At 42.3% G+C, this 21,151-nt stretch overlaps 1 protein-coding gene across 2 annotated transcripts in view; it reads left to right on the top strand.

The window, feature by feature from the left end:
* The window catches only part of LOC133561175 (copine-8), a 236,251-nt gene that overhangs the window by 90,813 nt on the left and 124,287 nt on the right, over nucleotides 1-21,151 (top strand). For both annotated transcript variants that reach the window (XM_061914452.1, XM_061914453.1), the window contains exon 6: nucleotides 15,364-15,440. In XM_061914452.1, coding sequence (XP_061770436.1) covers nucleotides 15,364-15,440 — 77 coding nt within the window. The remainder of the gene's footprint in view (nucleotides 1-15,363; nucleotides 15,441-21,151) is intronic.

Here is a 21,151-nt window from a genome sequence, read left to right on the forward strand (position 1 = left end):
AGACTCAGCCCTGTCATGGTTTAACTCTTATCTTACTGATAGGATGCAGTGCGTCTCCTATAACAGTGTGACCTCGGACTATGTTAAGGTAACGTGTGGAGTTCCCCAGGGTTCGGTCCTTGGCCCTGTACTCTTCAGCATCTACATGCTGCCGCTAGGTGACGTCATACGCAAATACGGTATTAGCTTTCACTGTTATGCTGATGACACCCAACTTTACATGCCCCTAAAGCTGACCAACACGCCGGACTGTAGTCAGTTGGAAGCGTGTCTTAATGAAATTAAACAATGGATGTCCGCTAACTTTTTGCAACTTAATGCGAAAAAAACGGAAATGCTGATTATCGGTCCTGCTAGACACCGACCTCTATTTAATAATACAACTTTAACATTTGACAACCAAATAATAAAACAAGGTGACTCTGTAAAAAATCTGGGTATTATCTTCGACCCAACTCTCTCCTTTGAGTCACACATTAAAAGCGTTACTAAAACGGCCTTCTTTCATCTCCGTAATATCGCTAAAATTCGCTCCATTTTGTCCACTAAAGACGCCGAGATCATTATCCATGCGTTTGTTACGTCTCGTCTCGATTACTGTAACGTATTATTTTCGGGTCTCCCAATGTCTAGCATTAAAAGATTACAGTTGGTACAAAATGCGGCGGCTAGACTTTTGACAAGAACAAGAAAGTTTGATCATATTACGCCTGTACTGGCTCACCTGCACTGGCTTCCTGTGCACTTAAGATGTGACTTTAAGGTTTTACTACTTACGTATAAAATACTACACGGTCTAGCTCCAGCCTATCTTGCCGATTGTATTGTACCGTATGTCCCGGCAAGAAATCTGCGTTCAAAAGACTCCGGCTTATTAGTGATTCCTAGAGCTCAAAAAAAGTCTGCGGGCTATAGAGCGTTTTCCGTTCGGGCTCCAGTACTCTGGAATGCCCTCCCGGTAACAGTTCGAGATGCTACCTCAGTAGAAGCATTTAAGTCTCATCTTAAAACTCATCTGTATACTCTAGCCTTTAAATAGACCTCCTTTTTAGACCAGTTGATCTGCCGCTTCTTTTCTTTCTCCTATGTCCCCCCCTCCCTTGTGGAGGGGGTCCGGTCCGATGACCATGGATGAAGTACTGACTGTCCAGAGTCGAGACCCAGGATGGACCGCTCGTCGGGACCCAGGATGGACCGCTCGCCTGTATCGGTTGGGGACATCTCTACGCTGCTGATCCGCTTGAGATGGTTTCCTGTGGACGGGACTCTCACTGCTGTCTTGGAGCCACTATGGATTGAACTTTCACAGTATCATGTTAGACCCGCTCGACATCCATTGCTTTCGGTCCCCTAGAGGGGGGGGGTTGCCCACATCTGAGGTCCTCTCCAAGGTTTCTCATAGTCAGCATTGTCGCTGGCGTCCCACTGAATGTGAATTCTCCCTGCCCACTGGGTGTGAGTTTTCCTTGCCCTTTTGTGGGTTCTTCCGAGGATGTTGTAGTCGTAATGATTTGTACAGTCCTTTGAGACATTTGTGATTTGGGGCTATATAAATAAACATTGATTGATTGATTGATTGACATACACACACACATCATTTACATACACACACATATCATATATATATATATATATATATATATATATAGTACATACATACATTTATATATAATTTATATTTATTTATTTTGCCGTTTTTGTTGACATGTTAAAGGTGTTTTAATGAATATACATGCATGTTTAACGTATAAATTCCTATCTTTCATGAAGACAAGAATATAAGTTGGTGTATTACCTGATTCTGATGACTTGCATTGATTGGAATCAGACGGTATAGTGCTGATAACGTCCACGATTTCAAATGGAGGAGAAAAAAAAGTCCTCCTTTCTGTCTAATACCACATAAAAGTCGTTGGTTTTTGGCATCTTATTTGTCCAGCTTCCATATTCGTTTGTATACACGTTACAAGAAATACATTGGCGGCAAACTCCGTAGCTTGCTAGCTTGTTTGCGCTGGCTTTCGGACTCTTATTTTGTTAACGCAGGCGCGATGGAGCGGCACTTTTATTGTAAAGACAGGAAATGTGCGATCAGTCTTTAGGCTTTTGACGGGAAGTACGGTTGAAATAAAAAGTGTCTTTTTTCCTTTTCACTTTTGATTGATTGATTGAGACTTTTATTAGTAGACTGCACAGTACAGTACATATTCTGCACAATTGACCACTAAATGGTAACACCCCAATAAGTTTGTCAACATGTTTAAGTCGGGTTTTACGTATCACGGTCATGTGACCGCCTGGCTCTGTTTGATTGGTCCAACGTCACCAGTGACTGCATGTGATTGGTGAAATGCAGGCATGCGTAGATCCTACTTTGAAAAACCAAAACAAACATTAATATGATATCATAGTGGTTTGTGTTGTGGTTTGTGCAGCCCTTTGAGACACTAGTGATTTAGGGCTATATAAGTAAACATTGATTAATTGATTGATTAATAGATCGATAAAAAAGTAGCGAGTAGCGACTTGAATGTAGATAAATGGAGCGGAGTAAAAGTAGCGTTTCTTCTCTATAAATATACTCAAGTAAAAGTAAAAGTATGTTGCAAAAAACTACTCTTAGAAGTACAATGTATCCCAAAAGTTACTCAAGTAGATGTAACGGAGTAAATGTAGCGCGTTACTACCCACCTCTGGTAACTTGTATAACAACCAAGATGTAGCAATATTGTTATTGTAAGAGCGAACACTGAGGAACTCTTTTTTTAGCTTAGTACCACATCGGCCTGCTTCAGTATTAGCCGGAAAAGCTATCTATGGAAAGAGATGATCTAACTTCTACGTCAGCACGAAACGCGCTTAAGAGTTTGTAATGCACAACACAATGCGATAGAACATCAATATGTACTGACTGAAAAACATGAACAATTATATTACACTATCTGTAAAGTTTTATTTCGTGTTTTGTTTGTACACAGCTAGCCAAACAGCATATGTACTGTAGTTGTAATAACATGCATAACATGCTGCGTGCATCATGACCAATATAAAGTGTGACTGACTTGATGGACAGTTGTGTGTTTGGTCCAGCTGGCCGAGGGACTTTTTTCCGATTTATTTGGGCAAGCACTCAAATTATGTCGAAATAGCTAGGCTCCAAGTTGCATTTACAGCACCAAAGTCACTTTCACCTCACTCTCTTGACTTGCGTTTGCTCTAACATCTCACTCTTCCTTCGTGCTCTCTTCTCGAAGCAGTAGTTCATCCTCAGTATACTCATCATCAAAAAGAGAGGTTTTGAATGCCAATTCGTCCAAAAATAGTCGTCTTCGTTGTCCGTTTCCAAGTCTGCCATGGTTAGAAAACCCACTGGCGTTTCTTTCCAGAAGTAGAAACACAAATGTGGCCAGCAGTTGGAAGTGCGCTGCTGTGGAGCAGAAATCACTGCACAGAAGAAATAAATCCCCACAATGATTAAAATGACCAAAATATGGTAAATATTTGAAAACCGTGTTTGTTACTACACTATATACTGTATATACTTGCTGTGTTTATACAAAACGTTGATGGAGGGTTTAGAAGTTGTTGGCTTTGAAGGTTAAAACGTTGATCCCTATTACCCGCATCTTCCAAGCATTTATGTAGGGACGGTGTGGCGCAGTGGGAGAGTGGCCGTGCGCAACCCGAGGGTCACTGGTTCAAATCCCACCTAGAACCAACCTCGTCACGTCCGTTGTGTCCTGAGCAAGACACTTCACCCTTGCTCCTGATGGGTGCTGGTTGGCGCCTTGCATGGCAGCTCCCTCCATCAGTGTGTGAATGTGTGTGTGAATGGGTAAATGTGGAAGTAGTGTCAAAGCGCTTTGAGTACCTTGAAGGTAGAAAAGCGCTATACAAGTACAACCCATTTATCATTTATCATTTATCATCTTTAAAATCCGAAAAAAAAAAGATGTGTGTTCTTGTCTCTCATAATGATTGTGAATGATAGGCAACATTTAAAAAAAGTTGTTTCCCTTTAAGGGGCTGGATAAAAGGTGTTGAATTACTGCAAGAGATTGAAAAGTTTGGTGCAGAAATGAAAATAAAAAAACTTTTCCAGCATCGCCTTTTTTTTTTTCTTTCATTGTTTTTCATAATGAGTTACCAGGCGCTGCAACATTCGAACATCATTTGCATGAATAAACCAGCAAACCGGGTGCGATGTCTCAAGAGTCCTCTTAAGGAACGACATTACTTTATATTCTAAATGATGGGAACAAATAAGGCTTCAATTAGTTGGTCTGCCATAAAGCCGCCAAGTATGCAATAACTTGCATGTCGGCTCGTCTTTTTTCATATTGTTGAGGAGTAAATCTCCTGTTTTATTGTAATACCTGTCATGATAATTCCAAGCGATGCAAGTCTTCATTTATTTCCCACTGCGCCATTCTGTCACATTTTATCTCTCATATCTGTCCTCTATCACTGCTTTTGTATTTTTTCCGTTTTCTTATTTGCCTCCTTCAATCCGTCACCCCCACCCACATCACATCATCTCCAAATCAATAATCTCATACAAGAAGAGACAGGCACGATGGCTGGAAGGCAGCATGGTATCTAAGCAGCCTTAGAATGATGCAGGTCTCTGAGGGGAGGGCGGGGAGGGCATAGCCACCTAACGAATCCATTAAATGTGTTTTAACATGAAAGGTGTAGTCTGCAGGCGCACCTGGCGTGGGTGCGGGCTGAGAAGGAGTGTGAAATATAAAGTGCAAAAATACCCTCTCGGAATCTGTACACTAAATGTGACAACAGGTGGAAACATCTTTACAACTTACTAAAAATGCATGCACAAATCAGTTTATTGCATTTAAAGGGGAACTTCACTTTTTTGGAATTTTGCCTACCATTCACAATCTATACACGAGACAAGAATACATGTTTTTCTTTATTTTATTTTGATGCATTATACTAGGAGTGGGCATTACGTCGATCGCGATCGACTGGTCGATCTCGGAGGGTGTGTCAGTCGATCTCAAGCCAGGCATTAAAAAATATACATAAAAATTAGCAATCATCAATGATACCAAGACTTCACTTTCGTCAGTTGTTTGACATTCTCGGCACCCGAGGATCTTGTGAGATGACGCTGGCTGCTGCGAGCTCATATTTAAGAAAAAAATCACTACCAGGGCGGACGCAGAGAAACACATTTTATTTCTAGAGACTCCGTACCTACTGTCAAAACTCTAAAGACCGACTGCACAGTTCCTGTCTTCACCATAAAAGACCTGTTTCATCCTGCCTGTGCTAACAAAATAAGAGTCTCAGAAAGCTAGCGTGCACAAGCTAGCAAGCTACGGAGTTTGATGCCAATGTATTTCTCCCCCGCCCTCAGTGACCGCTTTCTCACTTGCTTGCCCACCCGCACAGTCACTGACGTCACTCACCTGCTGCCAGACATTAAAGGGCCACACACATATGCTACTCTCATAACAAAGTGTTTAAAAACGAGTATGCAAGTTGGACAAATGAGATGCCAAATCCAACCACTTTCATGTGGTATTGGACAGAAAGGAGGACTTTTTTTTCCCTCCATTTGAAAATGCGGACGTTATCAGCACCACTGTCTAATTCCAATCAATGCAAGTCATCAGAATCAGGTAATACACCAACTTATATTCTTGTCTTCATGAAAGAAAGGAATCAATGTGTGTTAAACATGCTTGTATTATCATTAAACACCATTAACTTGTTAACAAAAATGTCTCTTTCATAAATAAATAAATAAATATAAATTATAAATAGGAATGAGGTAGATCTCCTCGACTTGGTCAATTGAAAAGTAGCTCACCTGCAGAAAAAGTGTGAGCACCCCTGCATTATACAGTAACTTGTAAATCAACGCTAGCAAAAGTTACCTAACAGAAGAGTTGCTCTATTCTGCCTTTAAAGCAATTAGAAAACATCAAAACACCCTTCATCAACGTTTTATTTATACCCTGTAAGTGTATATGTAATATAGTAACAGGCACAGTTATAATAACATGTAATATTCACATAATTTGCTAATTTTAAACATACGTCGGCACATTAATATCACTGACGCATCACAACAACACTCCTAGGAGAGACAACAAACATAATAAAACAATCACTTACTGTACAATAACAGCTCTCACTGCGATGTCGACTGATTAGATGTTAATTTATTACCGTTTTTGATGAAGAATTATTAATAATCTTCACCCAGGTTTAAAAAAAAAAAAAGGTGACACAATTAAGCGTCCTTTTCATGTCTTTTTTCGCTATTTATACGTCTAAGTTGGATGTAATAATTTACCAACTTCTCAGTTTATGGCCGCAACCTTCTACTATCCAGGTGAGAGGCATGATTTTTAATCTAGAATAAACTTTTACCGACTCAGAGGCGTTGCAGCAGCTCACCGGCTCAATATGTCAATGAAGCAGCATAAGCTAGCTAGCTCTCTGTGATCACGGTGTTGTTAAAAATAGTTTGCCTGAGGTAGCGCTTACAATAAATTTGCTAACCCTTGTTAATGTTTCGGCCCTGCCGATTGTAGCTGAGACAGGCGCCACTACCCCCCGCGACCCCAAAAGGGAATAAGCGGTAGAAAATGGATGGATGGGATGGATGTTAATATTTCAGGTTGGCAGTTTTTTAAATGTTTTTTTAGAGGGTTTAATTGGGGGAATAGCGTACTTTCATTAAATGCAATGTTTGCCACCTTGTACTTGCTGTATTTTACGACCTAGGCCTTGTTCACGCTGTAGGTCCATTTTGATTTTTTTCCCCATATGAGTGGGAACAGAGGGCTTCACGGTGGAAGAGGGGTTAGTGCGTCTGCCTCACAATACGAAGTTCCTGCAGTCCTGGGTTCAAATCCAGGCTAGGGATCTTTCTGTGTGGAGTTTGCATGTTTTCCCCGTGAATGCGTGGGTTCCCTCCGGGTACTCCGGCTTCCTCCCACTTCCAAAGACATGCACCTGGGGATAGGTTGATTGGCAACACTAAATTGGCCGTAGTGTGTGAATGTGAGTGTGAATGTTTGTCTATCTGTGTTGTCCAGGGTGTACCCCGCCTTCCGCCCGATTGTAGCTGAGATAGGCGCCAGCGCCCCCCCGCGACCCCAAAAGGGATTAAGCGGTAGAAAATGGATGGAGTGTGAACAGTGTAATTCCGAATTTTCTTTTTTTTGTAATTCCAGGGCCCGGTTATATGTGGATATACATTGAATATGTGTGTGATGCGACGGTGTTGTGAACACTCCCACTAGGGCTGGGCGATATGGCCTTTTTTTGATATCTCCATATTTTTAGGCCATATCGCAATACACGATATGTATCTCGATATTTTGCCTTGGCCTTGAATTAACACTTGATACATATAATCACAGCAGTATGATGCATTAAAACATTTTTGTTCATACTGCATTAATATATGCTCATGTTAAACTTCCATGCAGAGAAGGAAATCACAACTAAGTCAATTGACCAAAACTGTATTTATTAAACAGTTATTAAGCAATGGCACAAACGTTCATTTCCAAAACAGAAAGTGCAAGATTGTCAGAAACATTTTAAGTGTCAAATAAAAATGAGCTGCATAATGGGAAATCAAATAGTGTTCGTCCTTCGCTATGCGGTAGGTTACTACGGACGTTATTAAATTCTGTTGGTGACTATTTTTTTCATACGGTGTTGATCTGGAAATGTTTTGTGTGGGCGCGAGGCACCGAACGGAGATGTTGACATGTGGAGTAATCACACTTCATTCTCTAGCCGGTGACTTTTCAAATGATGCTATGTATTAGCACTGCTAAGTCTTTTGACTATGTGTACAGTGACCGTTCTGTGCCACTCTTCCGTCTGTGGCACCGACATCTTCCCCATTGCCGCTACGGTGAACGGAGTACGATGAGCACATCGCGGAGCCTGGCTAGCAGGTTGTAAATTGTCTATGAAAAAATACGCCGGCTAATTTGTTAGCTGCCTCAACATTGGCGCAAAACGCATTATTTATTGCATGTATATTGTTTTACTTACCGGATTCGGACTGCAGTGCAGTCACTGACGTGCTAGGCTGGGCGTCGGAGCCGGAGCCAGAGGAAGAGGCAGAGGAGGACGGTCGGCGCAGGGCGTCGAAGACGGGACACGCATTTATTTGTACTCCATGAACTCGGAGGTGCTTCATTATGTTCGACGTGCACCCTCCTAAGCACGAAACCCTCCTGTTGCATGTGTTACATTTTGCCGATATTTCATTTTTTTTTAGTAAAATAAAGCCACACTTTCGTCTGCCGACGCCCGCTATCCTTGCTTGACTGACTCGCTCGTCTATGCCAATACTTCCGGTGGTGGGCGCTTCTTCGTTGGTGTTCAGCGGCTTCTACTTCCGGTCGGCGGACTTAATCTTTTTTTCCGGTCGGCGGACTGGGGATCGTAATTAGGAATTGAAATTTAAACTTTTGAACGATTCCGGGAGAATCGGAAAGTTAGTCCTGGTTCCACTCGATACTCGACACCCAACCCTAATTAGTAGTAATGCTACTTTTTGTAGAAACGCTTTAGCACCACACTTGACATATTACGGTTGTCTGTTCGTCATATTCCCTCTTGAAGCCAAACCACCGCCGGACGATGGACCCCCCGCTGTTTTTCTTGGGAATTAATTATTCCTTCATTTGCACCTTCTTTCGCTCATATTACCACTCGCACAGCTCTGCTAGCATCACAGCTAACGTCACCCATGCTGCTACCTCTCTGCTCCGCGAGGGCGTATACATATGTGACGTATGACGTGACGGTATGTGACGTACTGTATGTAAGAAGGTGCGCTTGCTGTCTGTGAGAAAGAGACACAAGAAAGAGTGAGGAGACCCTGTAGTGTAATACCCGCAGCTAAAAGCAACTGCGTGAGAACGTATACTCGAATATCACGATATAGTCCTTTTCTATATCGCACAGAAACAAACCCGCAATATATCGTGTATATCCAGATATCGCCCAGCCCTAACTCCCACGCTCTTGACATATTCACCCGACCGGAACCTAATTAAAAAGCTATGAGTCATATTTATCCGCCAAAACAGATGGTCACCAAATAAATGAGCAGAAAACAGGTGAAAATAATGTTTTAAGAACTCTTATCTTCTCCACCCAATAATTTGTTTAAAAAATGTTGACTTTTGATTGCACAAAATCCTTGAAGTTGCCACAAATGCGGCAGTAATAAGACCGACTAGAATTGGAGCCATGTTTACTTACGTAAACACTGCAGGACGTGTGACGTCATGTCTGCATGGGGGTCAGTTTACGTTCACATTAGCAATCTCAGTTTTTTTGTAGCGTGAACGACTACATAAAATGTTCAGATTCGAATTGGACATCCTACCCTTGTCACGCCTATGGTTCATGTTTTGTTTTGGTCATGCTATGTTTAGTTTTTTGGACATTTTAGTTCTGTTTTGCATTTCCTTGTTTGTCTTACCATGCCAACTGATTTAGTTTTCTGTCATGTCTGATCATGAGTTTTGTATGGCCATATTACCCTGAGCATCCCCAATCTTATCTGTTCTCAAAGCTAAGCAGTGTCTGGCCTGGTTAGTACTTGGATGGGAGACAGCCTAGGAATACCAGGTGCTTTTGACCCTTTGGACTCTTAAGTTCCTTTTTTTCTTTTCACTCCCTGTTTTGTTACCATGACAACCAATCGGTTCACCTGTCTTGTCTCACACCTGTTTTCACTTATCATGTTCATTATTTAAGCCACAGTTACCAGTTAGTCAGTCTGGCAACATCACCTCATTCACGCCCTCGATTATCTGCTTCATGCCTTGCAATGCTGTCCATTTTGTCCACGTACGTTTTTGTTATTCATGCCACTGCGCAAGTGTTTTTGTTTCATGTTTGTAGTTTATAGCCTTTGTGCTAGTCTTTTGTTTCATAGCCCAGTTTCCTGTACCGCCATTGTGTTGGTTCCTGTTTTTAGTTTTAGTGTTAATATAAAGATGTCTTTACCTTCACGCCGTTTCCACTCCATTCGCTTTGCACCTCGGGAAAACAAACCAAGACCAAGTCCAAGCCTGACAACCCTGCAGTGGGAGAGACCTATGTGTTCTTGTTTTACCTACATTGGGATTATAAATGACCAGCAAAATCCCCCCCCAAAAAGTGCAGTTACCATTTAAAGAAAATGAGCCACCTAACAGCCCCAAGGTATTTTCGTATTTATAATCCTACTATCTTCGCTAAATCTATTAAACATGTTATTACTGTGTCCCAAGAATAGGGTCATACATCCATCCATCCATCCATCATCTTCCGCTTATCCAAGGTCGGGTCGCGGGGGCAACAGCCTAAGCAGGGAAACCCAGACTTCCCTCTCCCCAGCCACTTCGTTTAGCTCTTCCTGGGGGATCCCGAGGCGTTCCCAGGCCAGCCGGGAGACATTGTCTTCCGAACGTGTCCTGGGTCTTCCCCGTGGCCTCCTACTGGTTGGACGTGCCCTAAACACCTCCCTAGGGAGGCGTTCGGGTGGCATCCTGACCAGATGCCTGAACCACCTCATCTGACTCCTCTCGATGTGAAGGAGCAGCGGCTTTACTTTGAGTTCCTCCCGGATGGCAGAGCTTCTCACCCTATCTCTAAGGGAGAGCCCCGCCACACGGCGGAGGAAACTCATTTGGGCCGCTTGTACCCGTGATCTTATCCTTTCGGTCATGACCCAAAGCTCATGACCATAGGTGAGGACGGGAACGTAGATCGACCAGTAAATTGAGAGCTTTGCCTTCCGGCTCATCTCCTTCTTCGCCACAACGGATCGGTACAACGTCCGCATTACTGAAGACGCCGCACCGATCCGCCTGTCGATCTCACGATCCACTCTTCCCTCACTCGTGAACAAGACTCCTAGGTACTTGAACTCCTCCACTTGGGGCAGGGTCTCCTCCCCAGCCCGGAGATGGCATTCCACCCTTTTCCGGGCGAGAACCATGGACTCGGACTTGGAGGTGCTGATTCTCATTCCGGTCGCTTCACACTCGGCTGCGAACCGATCCAGCGAGAGCTGAAGATCCCGGTCAGATGAAGCAATCAGGACCACATCATCTGCAAAAAGCAGAGACCTAATCCTGCGGTTACCAAACCGGAACCCCTCAACGCCTTGACTGCGCCTAGAAATTCTGTCCATAAAAGTTATGAACAGAATCGGTGACAAAGGACAGCCTTGGCGGAGTCCAACCCTCACTGGAAACGTGTTCGACTTACTGCCGGCAATGCGGACCAAGCTCTGGCACTGATCGTACAGGGAGCGGACCGCCACAATAAGACAGTCCGATACCCCATACTCTCTGAGCACTCCCCACAGGACTTCCCGAGGGACACAGTCGAATGTCTTCTCCAAGTCCACAAAGCACATGTAGACTGGTTGGGCAAACTCCCATGCACCCTCAAGAACCCTGCCGAGAGTATAGAGCTGGTCCACAGTTCCACGACCAGGACGAAAACCACACTGTTCCTCCTGAATCCGAGGTTCGACTATCCGGCGTAGCCTCCTCTCCAGTACACCTGAATAAACCTTACCGGGAAGGCTGAGGAGTGTGATCCCACGATAGTTGGAACACACCCTCCGGTCCCCCTTCTTAAAGAGAAGAACCACCACCCCGGTCTGCCAATCCAGAGGTACCGCCCCCGATGTCCACGCAATGCTGCAAAGTCTTGTCAACCAAGACAGCCCCACAGCATCCAGAGCCTTAAGGAACTCCGGGCGGATAACATCAGTTATCTCGCCAACTGATGCATGAGAAGCGCCTTCAAAGGGGTGAAACATTTCTCGGAAAGTTAAATTGGGGAATTTTGTGTTTTTTTTCGTAAAGTCTAGCCATGCGTGCGTGTCTGCTGCATTGTATATCGTGCTTGGTTTCAAAACATAATCCTGGTAAGTTATCCCCGTTTCTATAAAGTTAATCGAGTATCCAACATTCCACATCGTTGCAACCCTATGTTTGAGTAGCTCAACAAACTTGTGAACAGTCCCACTTGAAAGGTCGCTTTTGGAGCTTTGGGCTGTCATGACTTGATGAAAGAAAAGGGAACATGAGATTGCTTCCGACACCCCCCCGCTCCATGAACCCATCCCATGTATACTAACGATGCGTCAAATGATACAGAGGCATCGATTCGTTATGAAAGACAAGGCGTGATACTGTGACCCTCGCTGCTTTGATGTGTGTTTCACTTTAAGAAGAAAACAAGAGCCATTATTAGTCAAGTTAAAGTTAAAGTACCAATGATTGTCACACACTCACTAGGTGTGGCGAAGTTATTTTTCTGCATTCGACCCATCACCCTTGATCACACCCCTGGGAGGTGAGAGGAGCAGTGAGCAGCAGCGGTGGCCGCGCCCGGGAATCTTTTTTTGGTGATTTAACCCCCAATTCCAAACCTTGATGCTGAGTGGCAAGCAGGGAGGTAATGGGTCCCATTGTTATAGTCTTTGGTATAACTCACAACCTACCGATCTCAGGGCGGACACTCTAACCACAAAGGCCACTGAGTAGGATTGTATGAAGTAGAGCGTGTGCATGGACACTTGGACTTACAACTACAAAAAAAAACAACTATTTGACAAATCAGACTAATATGGTGCATGGAAACGTAATACTTGTTCACAGCTTGTGCACGTTTTATAATCCTTTATCCACAGCTATTCGAATGATTAGGATTCATCAATTTGTTTCCCCACTAAAGAATAGGCTGACCTGCTAGTTATTAGCCAGCTAAAGCATGTTAAAATGTGACCGTTTGTGTTACAGATTGAACAAACGAACGTGTTAGAAATTGCTACGAAACGTAAAAGGGGTAGGATTAAAAAGGGTCTGCTACTTCCTACTCCTTTTCGGACATGTTGTATTGAGAAACTGGAAATATGTGATTTACCATATTGTAACTTTATGCTTTAAGTTTATTCTGAACATGCATATCGTTTTAACATGATGGTAAATGGGTTATACTTGTATAGCGCTTTTCTACCTTTTTTAAGGAACTCAAAGCGCTTTGACACTGTTTCCACATTCACCCATTCACACACGCATTAACACACTGATGGCGGGAGCTGCCATGCAAGGCGCTAACCAGGTCCCATCAGGAGCAAGTGTGAAGTGTCTTGCTCAAGGACACAACGGATGTGACTAGGATTCTTTACAGCATGTTCATAAGGGAGTAGGAAGAAGCAGAGTTTACCAGCAATTATCCACACTTTTATTGTCATCCTGTTTTCAACTTGTACACTATTTACTCCATAAATAACAACATTTGAAAAGAAAAATAAATATTGCAGTTAGTGGTAAATCGCATAGTGAGGTGAATAGGATTACTGGTCAAAATGTTTATCATGATTGTTCTTCTTTGTACTTTGTAAACACGTTGAGTTTCAACAGTTTCTTAAACCGAATCATGTTAGTACATTGTTTGACCTCTTTCTTTAATCCATTCCATAATTTAATTCCCATACTGACACACTAAAGGTCTTAAGTGTTGTACGTGTATACAAATCTTTTAAATTACATTTTTCTCTGAGGTTATAGTCCTCCTCCAATTTTGGTCCAAAATTCACAAAGTAGTTATTGAGTCTTTCAATTACTTCTTTCATATTGTCATTTATGTTTTTGTCTCAAAAGTATTGAGGATAATCCCTCTTAATCCAATTTGTAATAATGCTGTTTAGGATGCCCCATGTTCCTATCATATTTTTTGTTTCTGCCTAATAATTGACTACAATACTCTTTCCTACATGTTCGTAGTATGTTAGTTAGCTTGTTTTTTTTACTTTTTGTAGTTATTTTTTGTCTCTGTAGATATTTTTGTTATACATTTTCCGCATAATGTTTTTTTCATATTGCAAGCATTTTTTATTCCCTTTGTCATGTGTGGTTGATTGTCTTTTTTCTGCTTCCTATTACAGTAAGTTGTTTCCATGGACAATATTTGTCACAAAGCATCATAAGCATGTTTAAAAACGTACCATTTGCTTCATCTATGTCATGTTCACTGTACACATTGCCCCAATTTTGTTTTTGTAGCTCATTTTTGAAAGCAATCATACTTTTCTTTGTGCATAGTCTTACAGGCCTTTTTGTCGTACGTGTTCCTCTTCCTGTAGTTTCCATCATAGATTGTGAAATCAATACCATACCCATAACCATGCTAGTGTTGCTAATGTATTATAAAGTGTGAAGTGTAAATAAAAAAAGAGTGCCAAAATGAAGAAAAAATAATGAATTAAAGATATTTCGTTCCTACTTATTCACGATTCCAGCATGAAACATAATGATGTGTCATTAATTCCAGCAAATGTTAAATGATAAACTCCCACTTAACGACTCCTCTGCCTTCTGTTAAAAAAAAGTAATTGTATTTTACTGTAACAATACTGAATGAAACGGTACCCACACAAGTTCTTAGTCACAATTTTTTCCCAAACCCATGCTGTTAAATGTTGTATTTAGCTTTTAGTTACACACAGACACATTTTCAAAGGACCTCATACTGACAGCAGCTGTGTAGCACAGAGGAAAATGACATTATTATTCACTCTATCTTGTTGGTGTTGGTTTTAGCACAAAACTAGTGGATGGCGGCATCCTATTTGTCATCATTTCTAAATGACTGCAATATCGGCACTCTCTAATATAAAAATATCACAGATCATTGCCAGCCAAAGATAAATCAGTAATAGCTGATCGCCATGTTCTCTGTAAAGGGTGGTTTTGTATTAAAATCGTGACATCAAACGGAGCTCGATCATGCTCTCGCTGCTCGTAAATGGCGCAAAAGAATATCCATCATGTTATTGCCTCTCTGGTGAGATATCAGAGACGCTGGCGGAGCCTGACAAATGTTCTCATCATGTGCGCTCCCTGTTAAGAAGCGTGAAGATGCCATGTGTCTGCAGCAGCTTCCATTTATCGAGGAATGCTGTCCTGCTCGTGACTCTTTGTTAATATCTCGTATGCAGCCTAAATGTGTTTTCTCTATTTGCATTTCTGTCACTTTCAATGCAAAGTTTCAATGTGTGGTCTGTCAAAATGGAATTTAATTTAGCATGTAAGTGGTAGGGGGGGGGGGGGGGGGGGGGGGGAGGGGGCAGCTGTGAGGGCTAGTAGGCGGAAGGCTCAATCTTCTTGCCAATATTATCTCACAATGGGCAATGTAAAAACTGCTGAAAAGATTTAGAGTCTGTCTGGCTGCACCTTGAGCTGCTGTGAAAAATGTGCTATTTCGCCCCTCGCTTTTTTAGCTGTGAATAATGAAATAAATCATTTTTAAATGACCTCATCTCCTCTGTTATCAACTCTGCAGGACTTTCTGGGCCAGGCCCACTGTACTCTGGGAGAGGTGGTTGGATCTTTGGGCAGCCGCTTAGAAAAGCCTCTTGGGTGAGTCGACATCAGGCCTGAGAATGTGCCAATACTTCAATGTTTATTTTTATTTTTTGTTTTTATTCAGTCATTGGTGGAGCTCAGGATAGTATTTGAATGTTGTTTTTCAGATTGTTTTGCAGCGCTTTGGAAACATTTCGTTGTTTAAATGTGCTGTATAAATAAAGTGTATTGGATTGGATTGAATGCTACAATGCATATGATTAATGGTAAGTAGAGATCGACCAATTATCGGCCGGGCCGATTAGCGGCGCTGATATCTGGCCTTTTGGCGTATATCTGCCTTTTTTTGTTAGTAACTACATCAGAATTACTTTAGCAGATGCTATCCATACACATATGATACTTGTATTTATTGTAAAAAAATAATATTATATATACCACATATTAGGGCATCCTTCCCGATGCCCTGACCTTTTCACTAAAAATTTCAGGAAAATCTTACCATGTGTGAGGTTATGATTTTACACCACAAGGAGCGACAATGGAGTCATGCAGTTGCATCCCACCCACCACTCTGACCCACTTTTAAAGACCTTCAGGAAGATTGGAGCATTTTATAGAAGGAAGTTATGACTATTATAATTTTCCACCACAAGGGAGCGATAATGGTGCATGCTTAAGGAAGTTATTAACTGTCATAACCATTTGTAGCAATTAGGAGTTGATGTGTTGTTTTGTGGAGAACCATCAAATCAAAGTTTGGCGCCATACCACGCCCACATCTTGTCCTTTGCAAAACAGTTGCAATGTATCATCACCCATCAGATTGGTATCTGTCTGTAATCACCTAAAGTGCAGAAATGACAATTACATGGGTGATGGAGTGGGTCGGTGTTCGCCGCTCTGCTCCACCCACTAAGAGTAGGTAGAAACGGGTGCTGATCAGTCGGCACTTCAGGGTTTCATCATCATAATTTTTACCAAATAAGATCAAGATCTGAATTTGTGGAGCCGAGTTGTAAACGTTTCGGGTTTTGTGGAAAACCATCGGAGCAAGATTTGTTCGCAATTTAACATCACCGTTACGTGTAGTATATGTAATTTGAACCGTGACTCATTTTGCCAAAGTCCCTAGGACAGGGGTCGGCAACTCGCGGCTCCGGAGCCACATGCGGCTCTTTGGCAACTCTGATGCGGCTCAGCTGCACAATCGCCGACCCCCCAGATTGTTGCGGGAAGATTCCGTAATTCAATGCCTCTCCCGGACATCACCCGGAGTCAACGTTCTCCAATTTTCACTCGGACTACAATATTAAGGGCGTGCCGTGATGATATTACTCTTAACGTCCTCTTGAACGTCATCGCGCCCGCCATTCAAGGAATGCTATTTGCGTCCTCCTGAACGTCATCGCGCCCGCCATTCACGGAATGCTATTTGCGTGCCGACCGGACAAATGCATTTCGCTGCTTCTATCGGCACATGTATGAGATTGCAAGGCATACTGGGTGACACAGAGTACACTGACGGTTGTGATATAAACAACTTTAACACTCCTACTAATATGCGCCACATTGTGAACCCACACAAAAGAAGAATGACAAACACATTTCGGGAGAAAATCCTCACAGTAACACAACATAAACGCAACACAACAAATACCCAGAATCCTTTGCATCCATGACAAAACCTGACTATGTTATACACCCCGCGAGCACCAAATCGGTGCGTTGGAAAACACGGACCGGAGTTTTTTTAAAAACTGGATCTGGATCGGCATTTTCCCATGCCTTGCCGATATGCATTTTTTGGCAAATATCGGCGGCCGATCCGATCCAAAAATCGAATCGGGACAACCCTAGGTCAGGGTTCGTCCTGAGGAAATCTAACAATGTATCCATAAACTGCTCTAAAAAAGGTATCGTATTTTCCAGAATATAAGGTGCACTTAAAATCTTTTTTTTTTCTCAAAATTTGACAGTGTGCCTTATAACCCGGTCAGTCTAATGTACGGAATAATTCTGGTTTTGCTTACCGACCTCGAAGCTATTTTATTTGGTACATGGTGAAATAATAAGTGTGACCAGTAGATGGCAGTCAAACATAAGAGATACGTGTAGACTGCAATATGACCCAAGTAAACAACACCAACTTTTTATATGTTCCATTGAAAATATAGAACATTTCACACGGCGCTTAAAAATGTATCAAAATGTTTTAGTAAAACTTTGGTAAGCTATGAAGCCACACCGCTTGACGGATTGTACCGTGCTTCAAGATACGAGTATTATTATGGTTTGTGTATAAGGTCAGACATATCTGGTGTTTTGTTTCGCAATATTATGCAAAAGCAACTTTTTTTACCTTCTAGTAGCCGCTGATCTGTATTTGAGATCTGCATAAGTCCTGAGTAATCGCGCTAAAACAAACCGGTGTAGTGAATTTACATTATTCACCCAATGAACTTTAGTTATTAGAGAATTCCGGTCGGTTTTTCACGGGACACATTTCCGGCGGATGAGGAGATGCTGCTCCGTTATCGATTTAATCAAAGTCGGAATGTCTTTAGAACAGTTGGCTCCATCTTTTGACACTTCTTCCGCTCCGGGGAGAAGACGCTGCCGAAGCTGAGCCTCGTAAATAAGACCGCCCACAAAATGGCGCATCCTGAAGCGACTGTCAGAAAGCGGCTTGAAGATGGTCTGTAAAACATAATCTATTCATTATTTTGACCAAAGAAGCACCATTACATGTTATGTAGACCACAAGGAAGTGATTTCAATTTAGAAAAAATAATGTATAATATGGCTTCCTTATGCGTCCTATAATCCGGAGCGCCTTATATATGGAAAAAAGATAAAAAATAAAACTATTCATCGGCAGTGCGTCTTATAATCCGATGCACCCTATGTTCTGGAAAATACGGTAGATGGCGAGTAATTGTGATGTAGAGAAATTCCATATTTTTACCAATTTTCCCAGGAGGTTTTAGCTGAGATAGGCACCAGCGACCCCAAAGGGAATAAGCGGTAGAAAATGGATGGATGGATGGGTTTTAAAATGCAAATGTTAATGCTCCCCTGACCCGCTGCACTAGACACACATGATTAAGGTGTTTGTAAGCGCCCCCCCTAAATTAACCACACCATTAGCACTGCATAAAACATTGTCGCTACATTTCCTAAAAAAAGCTTGTTAAGAAATAACTTAAAGCCTTGTCCAGCCGTTTACTACTAGTCATGTTAAAATAACTTTTACTGCAAATACATTTTGACTCCAAATCTCAGTTATAGGCCTCGTTGACTATTATTAATAACCGTTATAGGCCCTGAAAAAGCCATATCGATCTCTCCTTGTGAGAGGAACACAATCCAATAGTGTCAAGTCGGAGTGTAACAGTAAATAGCAAAGTAATTGGATAACAACCGGTCTGAAATGATGTACAATAAATCCATATGCAAAATAATTAACCTCAAATAAGCTCCAGCCATATAGTTCAGTGGATAAGAATGTCGTTTTTTTGCTCTGAAGGGACCACGGAGATATATGGCTGAATTCAGATGGGTGGATTTTAATGTCTGGTTATTACAATCGGCGCACATCCCTGGCTTAAGTAGATTTATTCTGCAGGCGAGGTTTGCATCCTGTTATCTTGCAGCTGCATGTGTTTATGTGTATAGAATGTTGCCGTGTTGGTATGTCATTTGATGTACTTGGCTTTCAGTCAAAAGCTCAATTTCCAACTGTTGCTTTGCGGTACGGTAATCAGCAAAGGTTGAATGTGAAAAAATCAAATCATGCGGGAGCCATTTAGAATTTTAAAAAATTTTCAAAACCATTACAATATGTAATTATAATTTTTTTTAAACCATCCCAAAAGGTGCATTAACAATGTTTTGAGGAAAGGCTGTGGCATACTTGCCAATGTTAAAACCTCCAATTTCGGTAGGTGGGGGGTGGGGAGGCGTGTTGCGGGGGGCGTGGTTGGGGGCTTGGTTAAGAGGGGAGTAGTATATTTACAGCTGTTGTGTGCGCAGTTGTGCACTGCACTTTCTTAAGTAGATGTTATTTTCACAAATGCATGATTTATTGATTGTAACTTGTATTAATAGATTGCACAGTACAGTACAGTACATATTCCGTACAATTGACCACTAAATGGTAACACCGCAATAAGTTTTTCAACTTGTTTCAATCAATCAATCAATCAATCAATGTTTACTTATATAGCCCTAAATCACTAGTGTCTCAAAGGGCTGCACAAACCACCACGACATCCTCGGTAGGCCCACATAAGGGCAAGGAAAACTCACACCCAGTGGGACATCGGTGACAATAATGACCCAGTGGGACGTCGGTGACAATAATGACTATGAGAACCTTAGAGAGGAGGAAAGCAATGGATGTCGAGCGGGTCTAACATGATACTGTGAAAGTTCAATCCACCAAGTCGGGGTCCACGTTAATCAATTCATGGTACAAATATATACTATCAGCATAATACAGTCACCACACAAGTTAATCATCATAGTATATACATTTAATTATTTAATATCCAGCGGGTGGGATGAGGAGCTTTGGTTGATATCAGTACTTCAGTCATCAACAATTGCATCAACAGAGTGGACATTGGACATTGAAACAGTGTAGGTGTGACTTAGTACGATATGTGCAGCCAACAGAGAAAATATTGAGTTCACATAGCATAAGAACAAGTATATACATTAGAAATACTTTCGATTATTTACATTAGGTCATTTACAATCCGGGGAGATGGGATGTGAATGGAGGAGGATTAAAGGGTTGAAGTTGCCTGGAGGTGTTGTGGTGCATCATGTACAGTAGACGGCAGTATTGTCCTGTTTAAGAGTGCCACATGCTGTTTACGGCAGACGAACTACCTTACGGTAGAGTGTTAGACGTAAACGTGACTGTGTTGTTACTGCGCTGGTAGGACGTTAATGAGACTGCCTAACAACAAACCCACATAAGAAACCAAGAACTCGCCCTCGATCATTCTACAGTTATAGCTTCATTGGGCAGACACGCACTCAGACACGTCACTCAGGTCCTCATGGAACTAAGGGGGCGTGGCCTCCAGCTCCGCCTGAATTTCGGAAGATTTTCGGAGGAAAATTTGTCCCGGGAGGTTTTCGGGAGAGAAGCAGAATTTCGGGAGTCTCCCGGAAAATCCGTGAGGGTTGGCAAGTATGGGCCGTGGATACTTACATTAGGGAAGGGATTCATATGGCCCCATTCCTGGGTGGCTCTTGCATAAGAGAAAGAGGGGGTAGGGTAAAATAAATAGATGGTAAATGGTTTTACTTGTATAGCGCTTTTATACCCCTTTTTAAGGAACCCAAAGCGCTTTGACAGTATTTCCACATTCACCCATTCACACACACATTCACACACTGATGGTGGGAGCTGCCATGCAAGGCGCTAACCAGGCCAAGCGGTCCATCCTGGGTCCCGAATCTGGACGAGCGGTCCATCCTGGGTCCCGACTCTGGACAGCCAGTACGTCATCCATGGCCATCGGACCGGACCCCCTCCACAAGGGAGAGTGAGACATAGAAAAAGAAAAGAAACGGCAGATCAACTGGTCTAAAAAGGGAGTCTATTTAAAAACTAGAGTATACAAATGAGTTTTAAGGTGAGACTTAAATGCTTTTACTGAGGTGGCATCTCGAACTGTTACCGGGAGGGCATTCCAGAGTACTGGAGCCGGAATTGAAAACGCTCTATTGCCCGCAGACTTTTTTGG

This window comes from Nerophis ophidion, linkage group LG10, assembly GCF_033978795.1.
Source record: "Nerophis ophidion isolate RoL-2023_Sa linkage group LG10, RoL_Noph_v1.0, whole genome shotgun sequence".
Taxonomy (NCBI): Eukaryota; Metazoa; Chordata; class Actinopteri; order Syngnathiformes; family Syngnathidae; genus Nerophis; species Nerophis ophidion.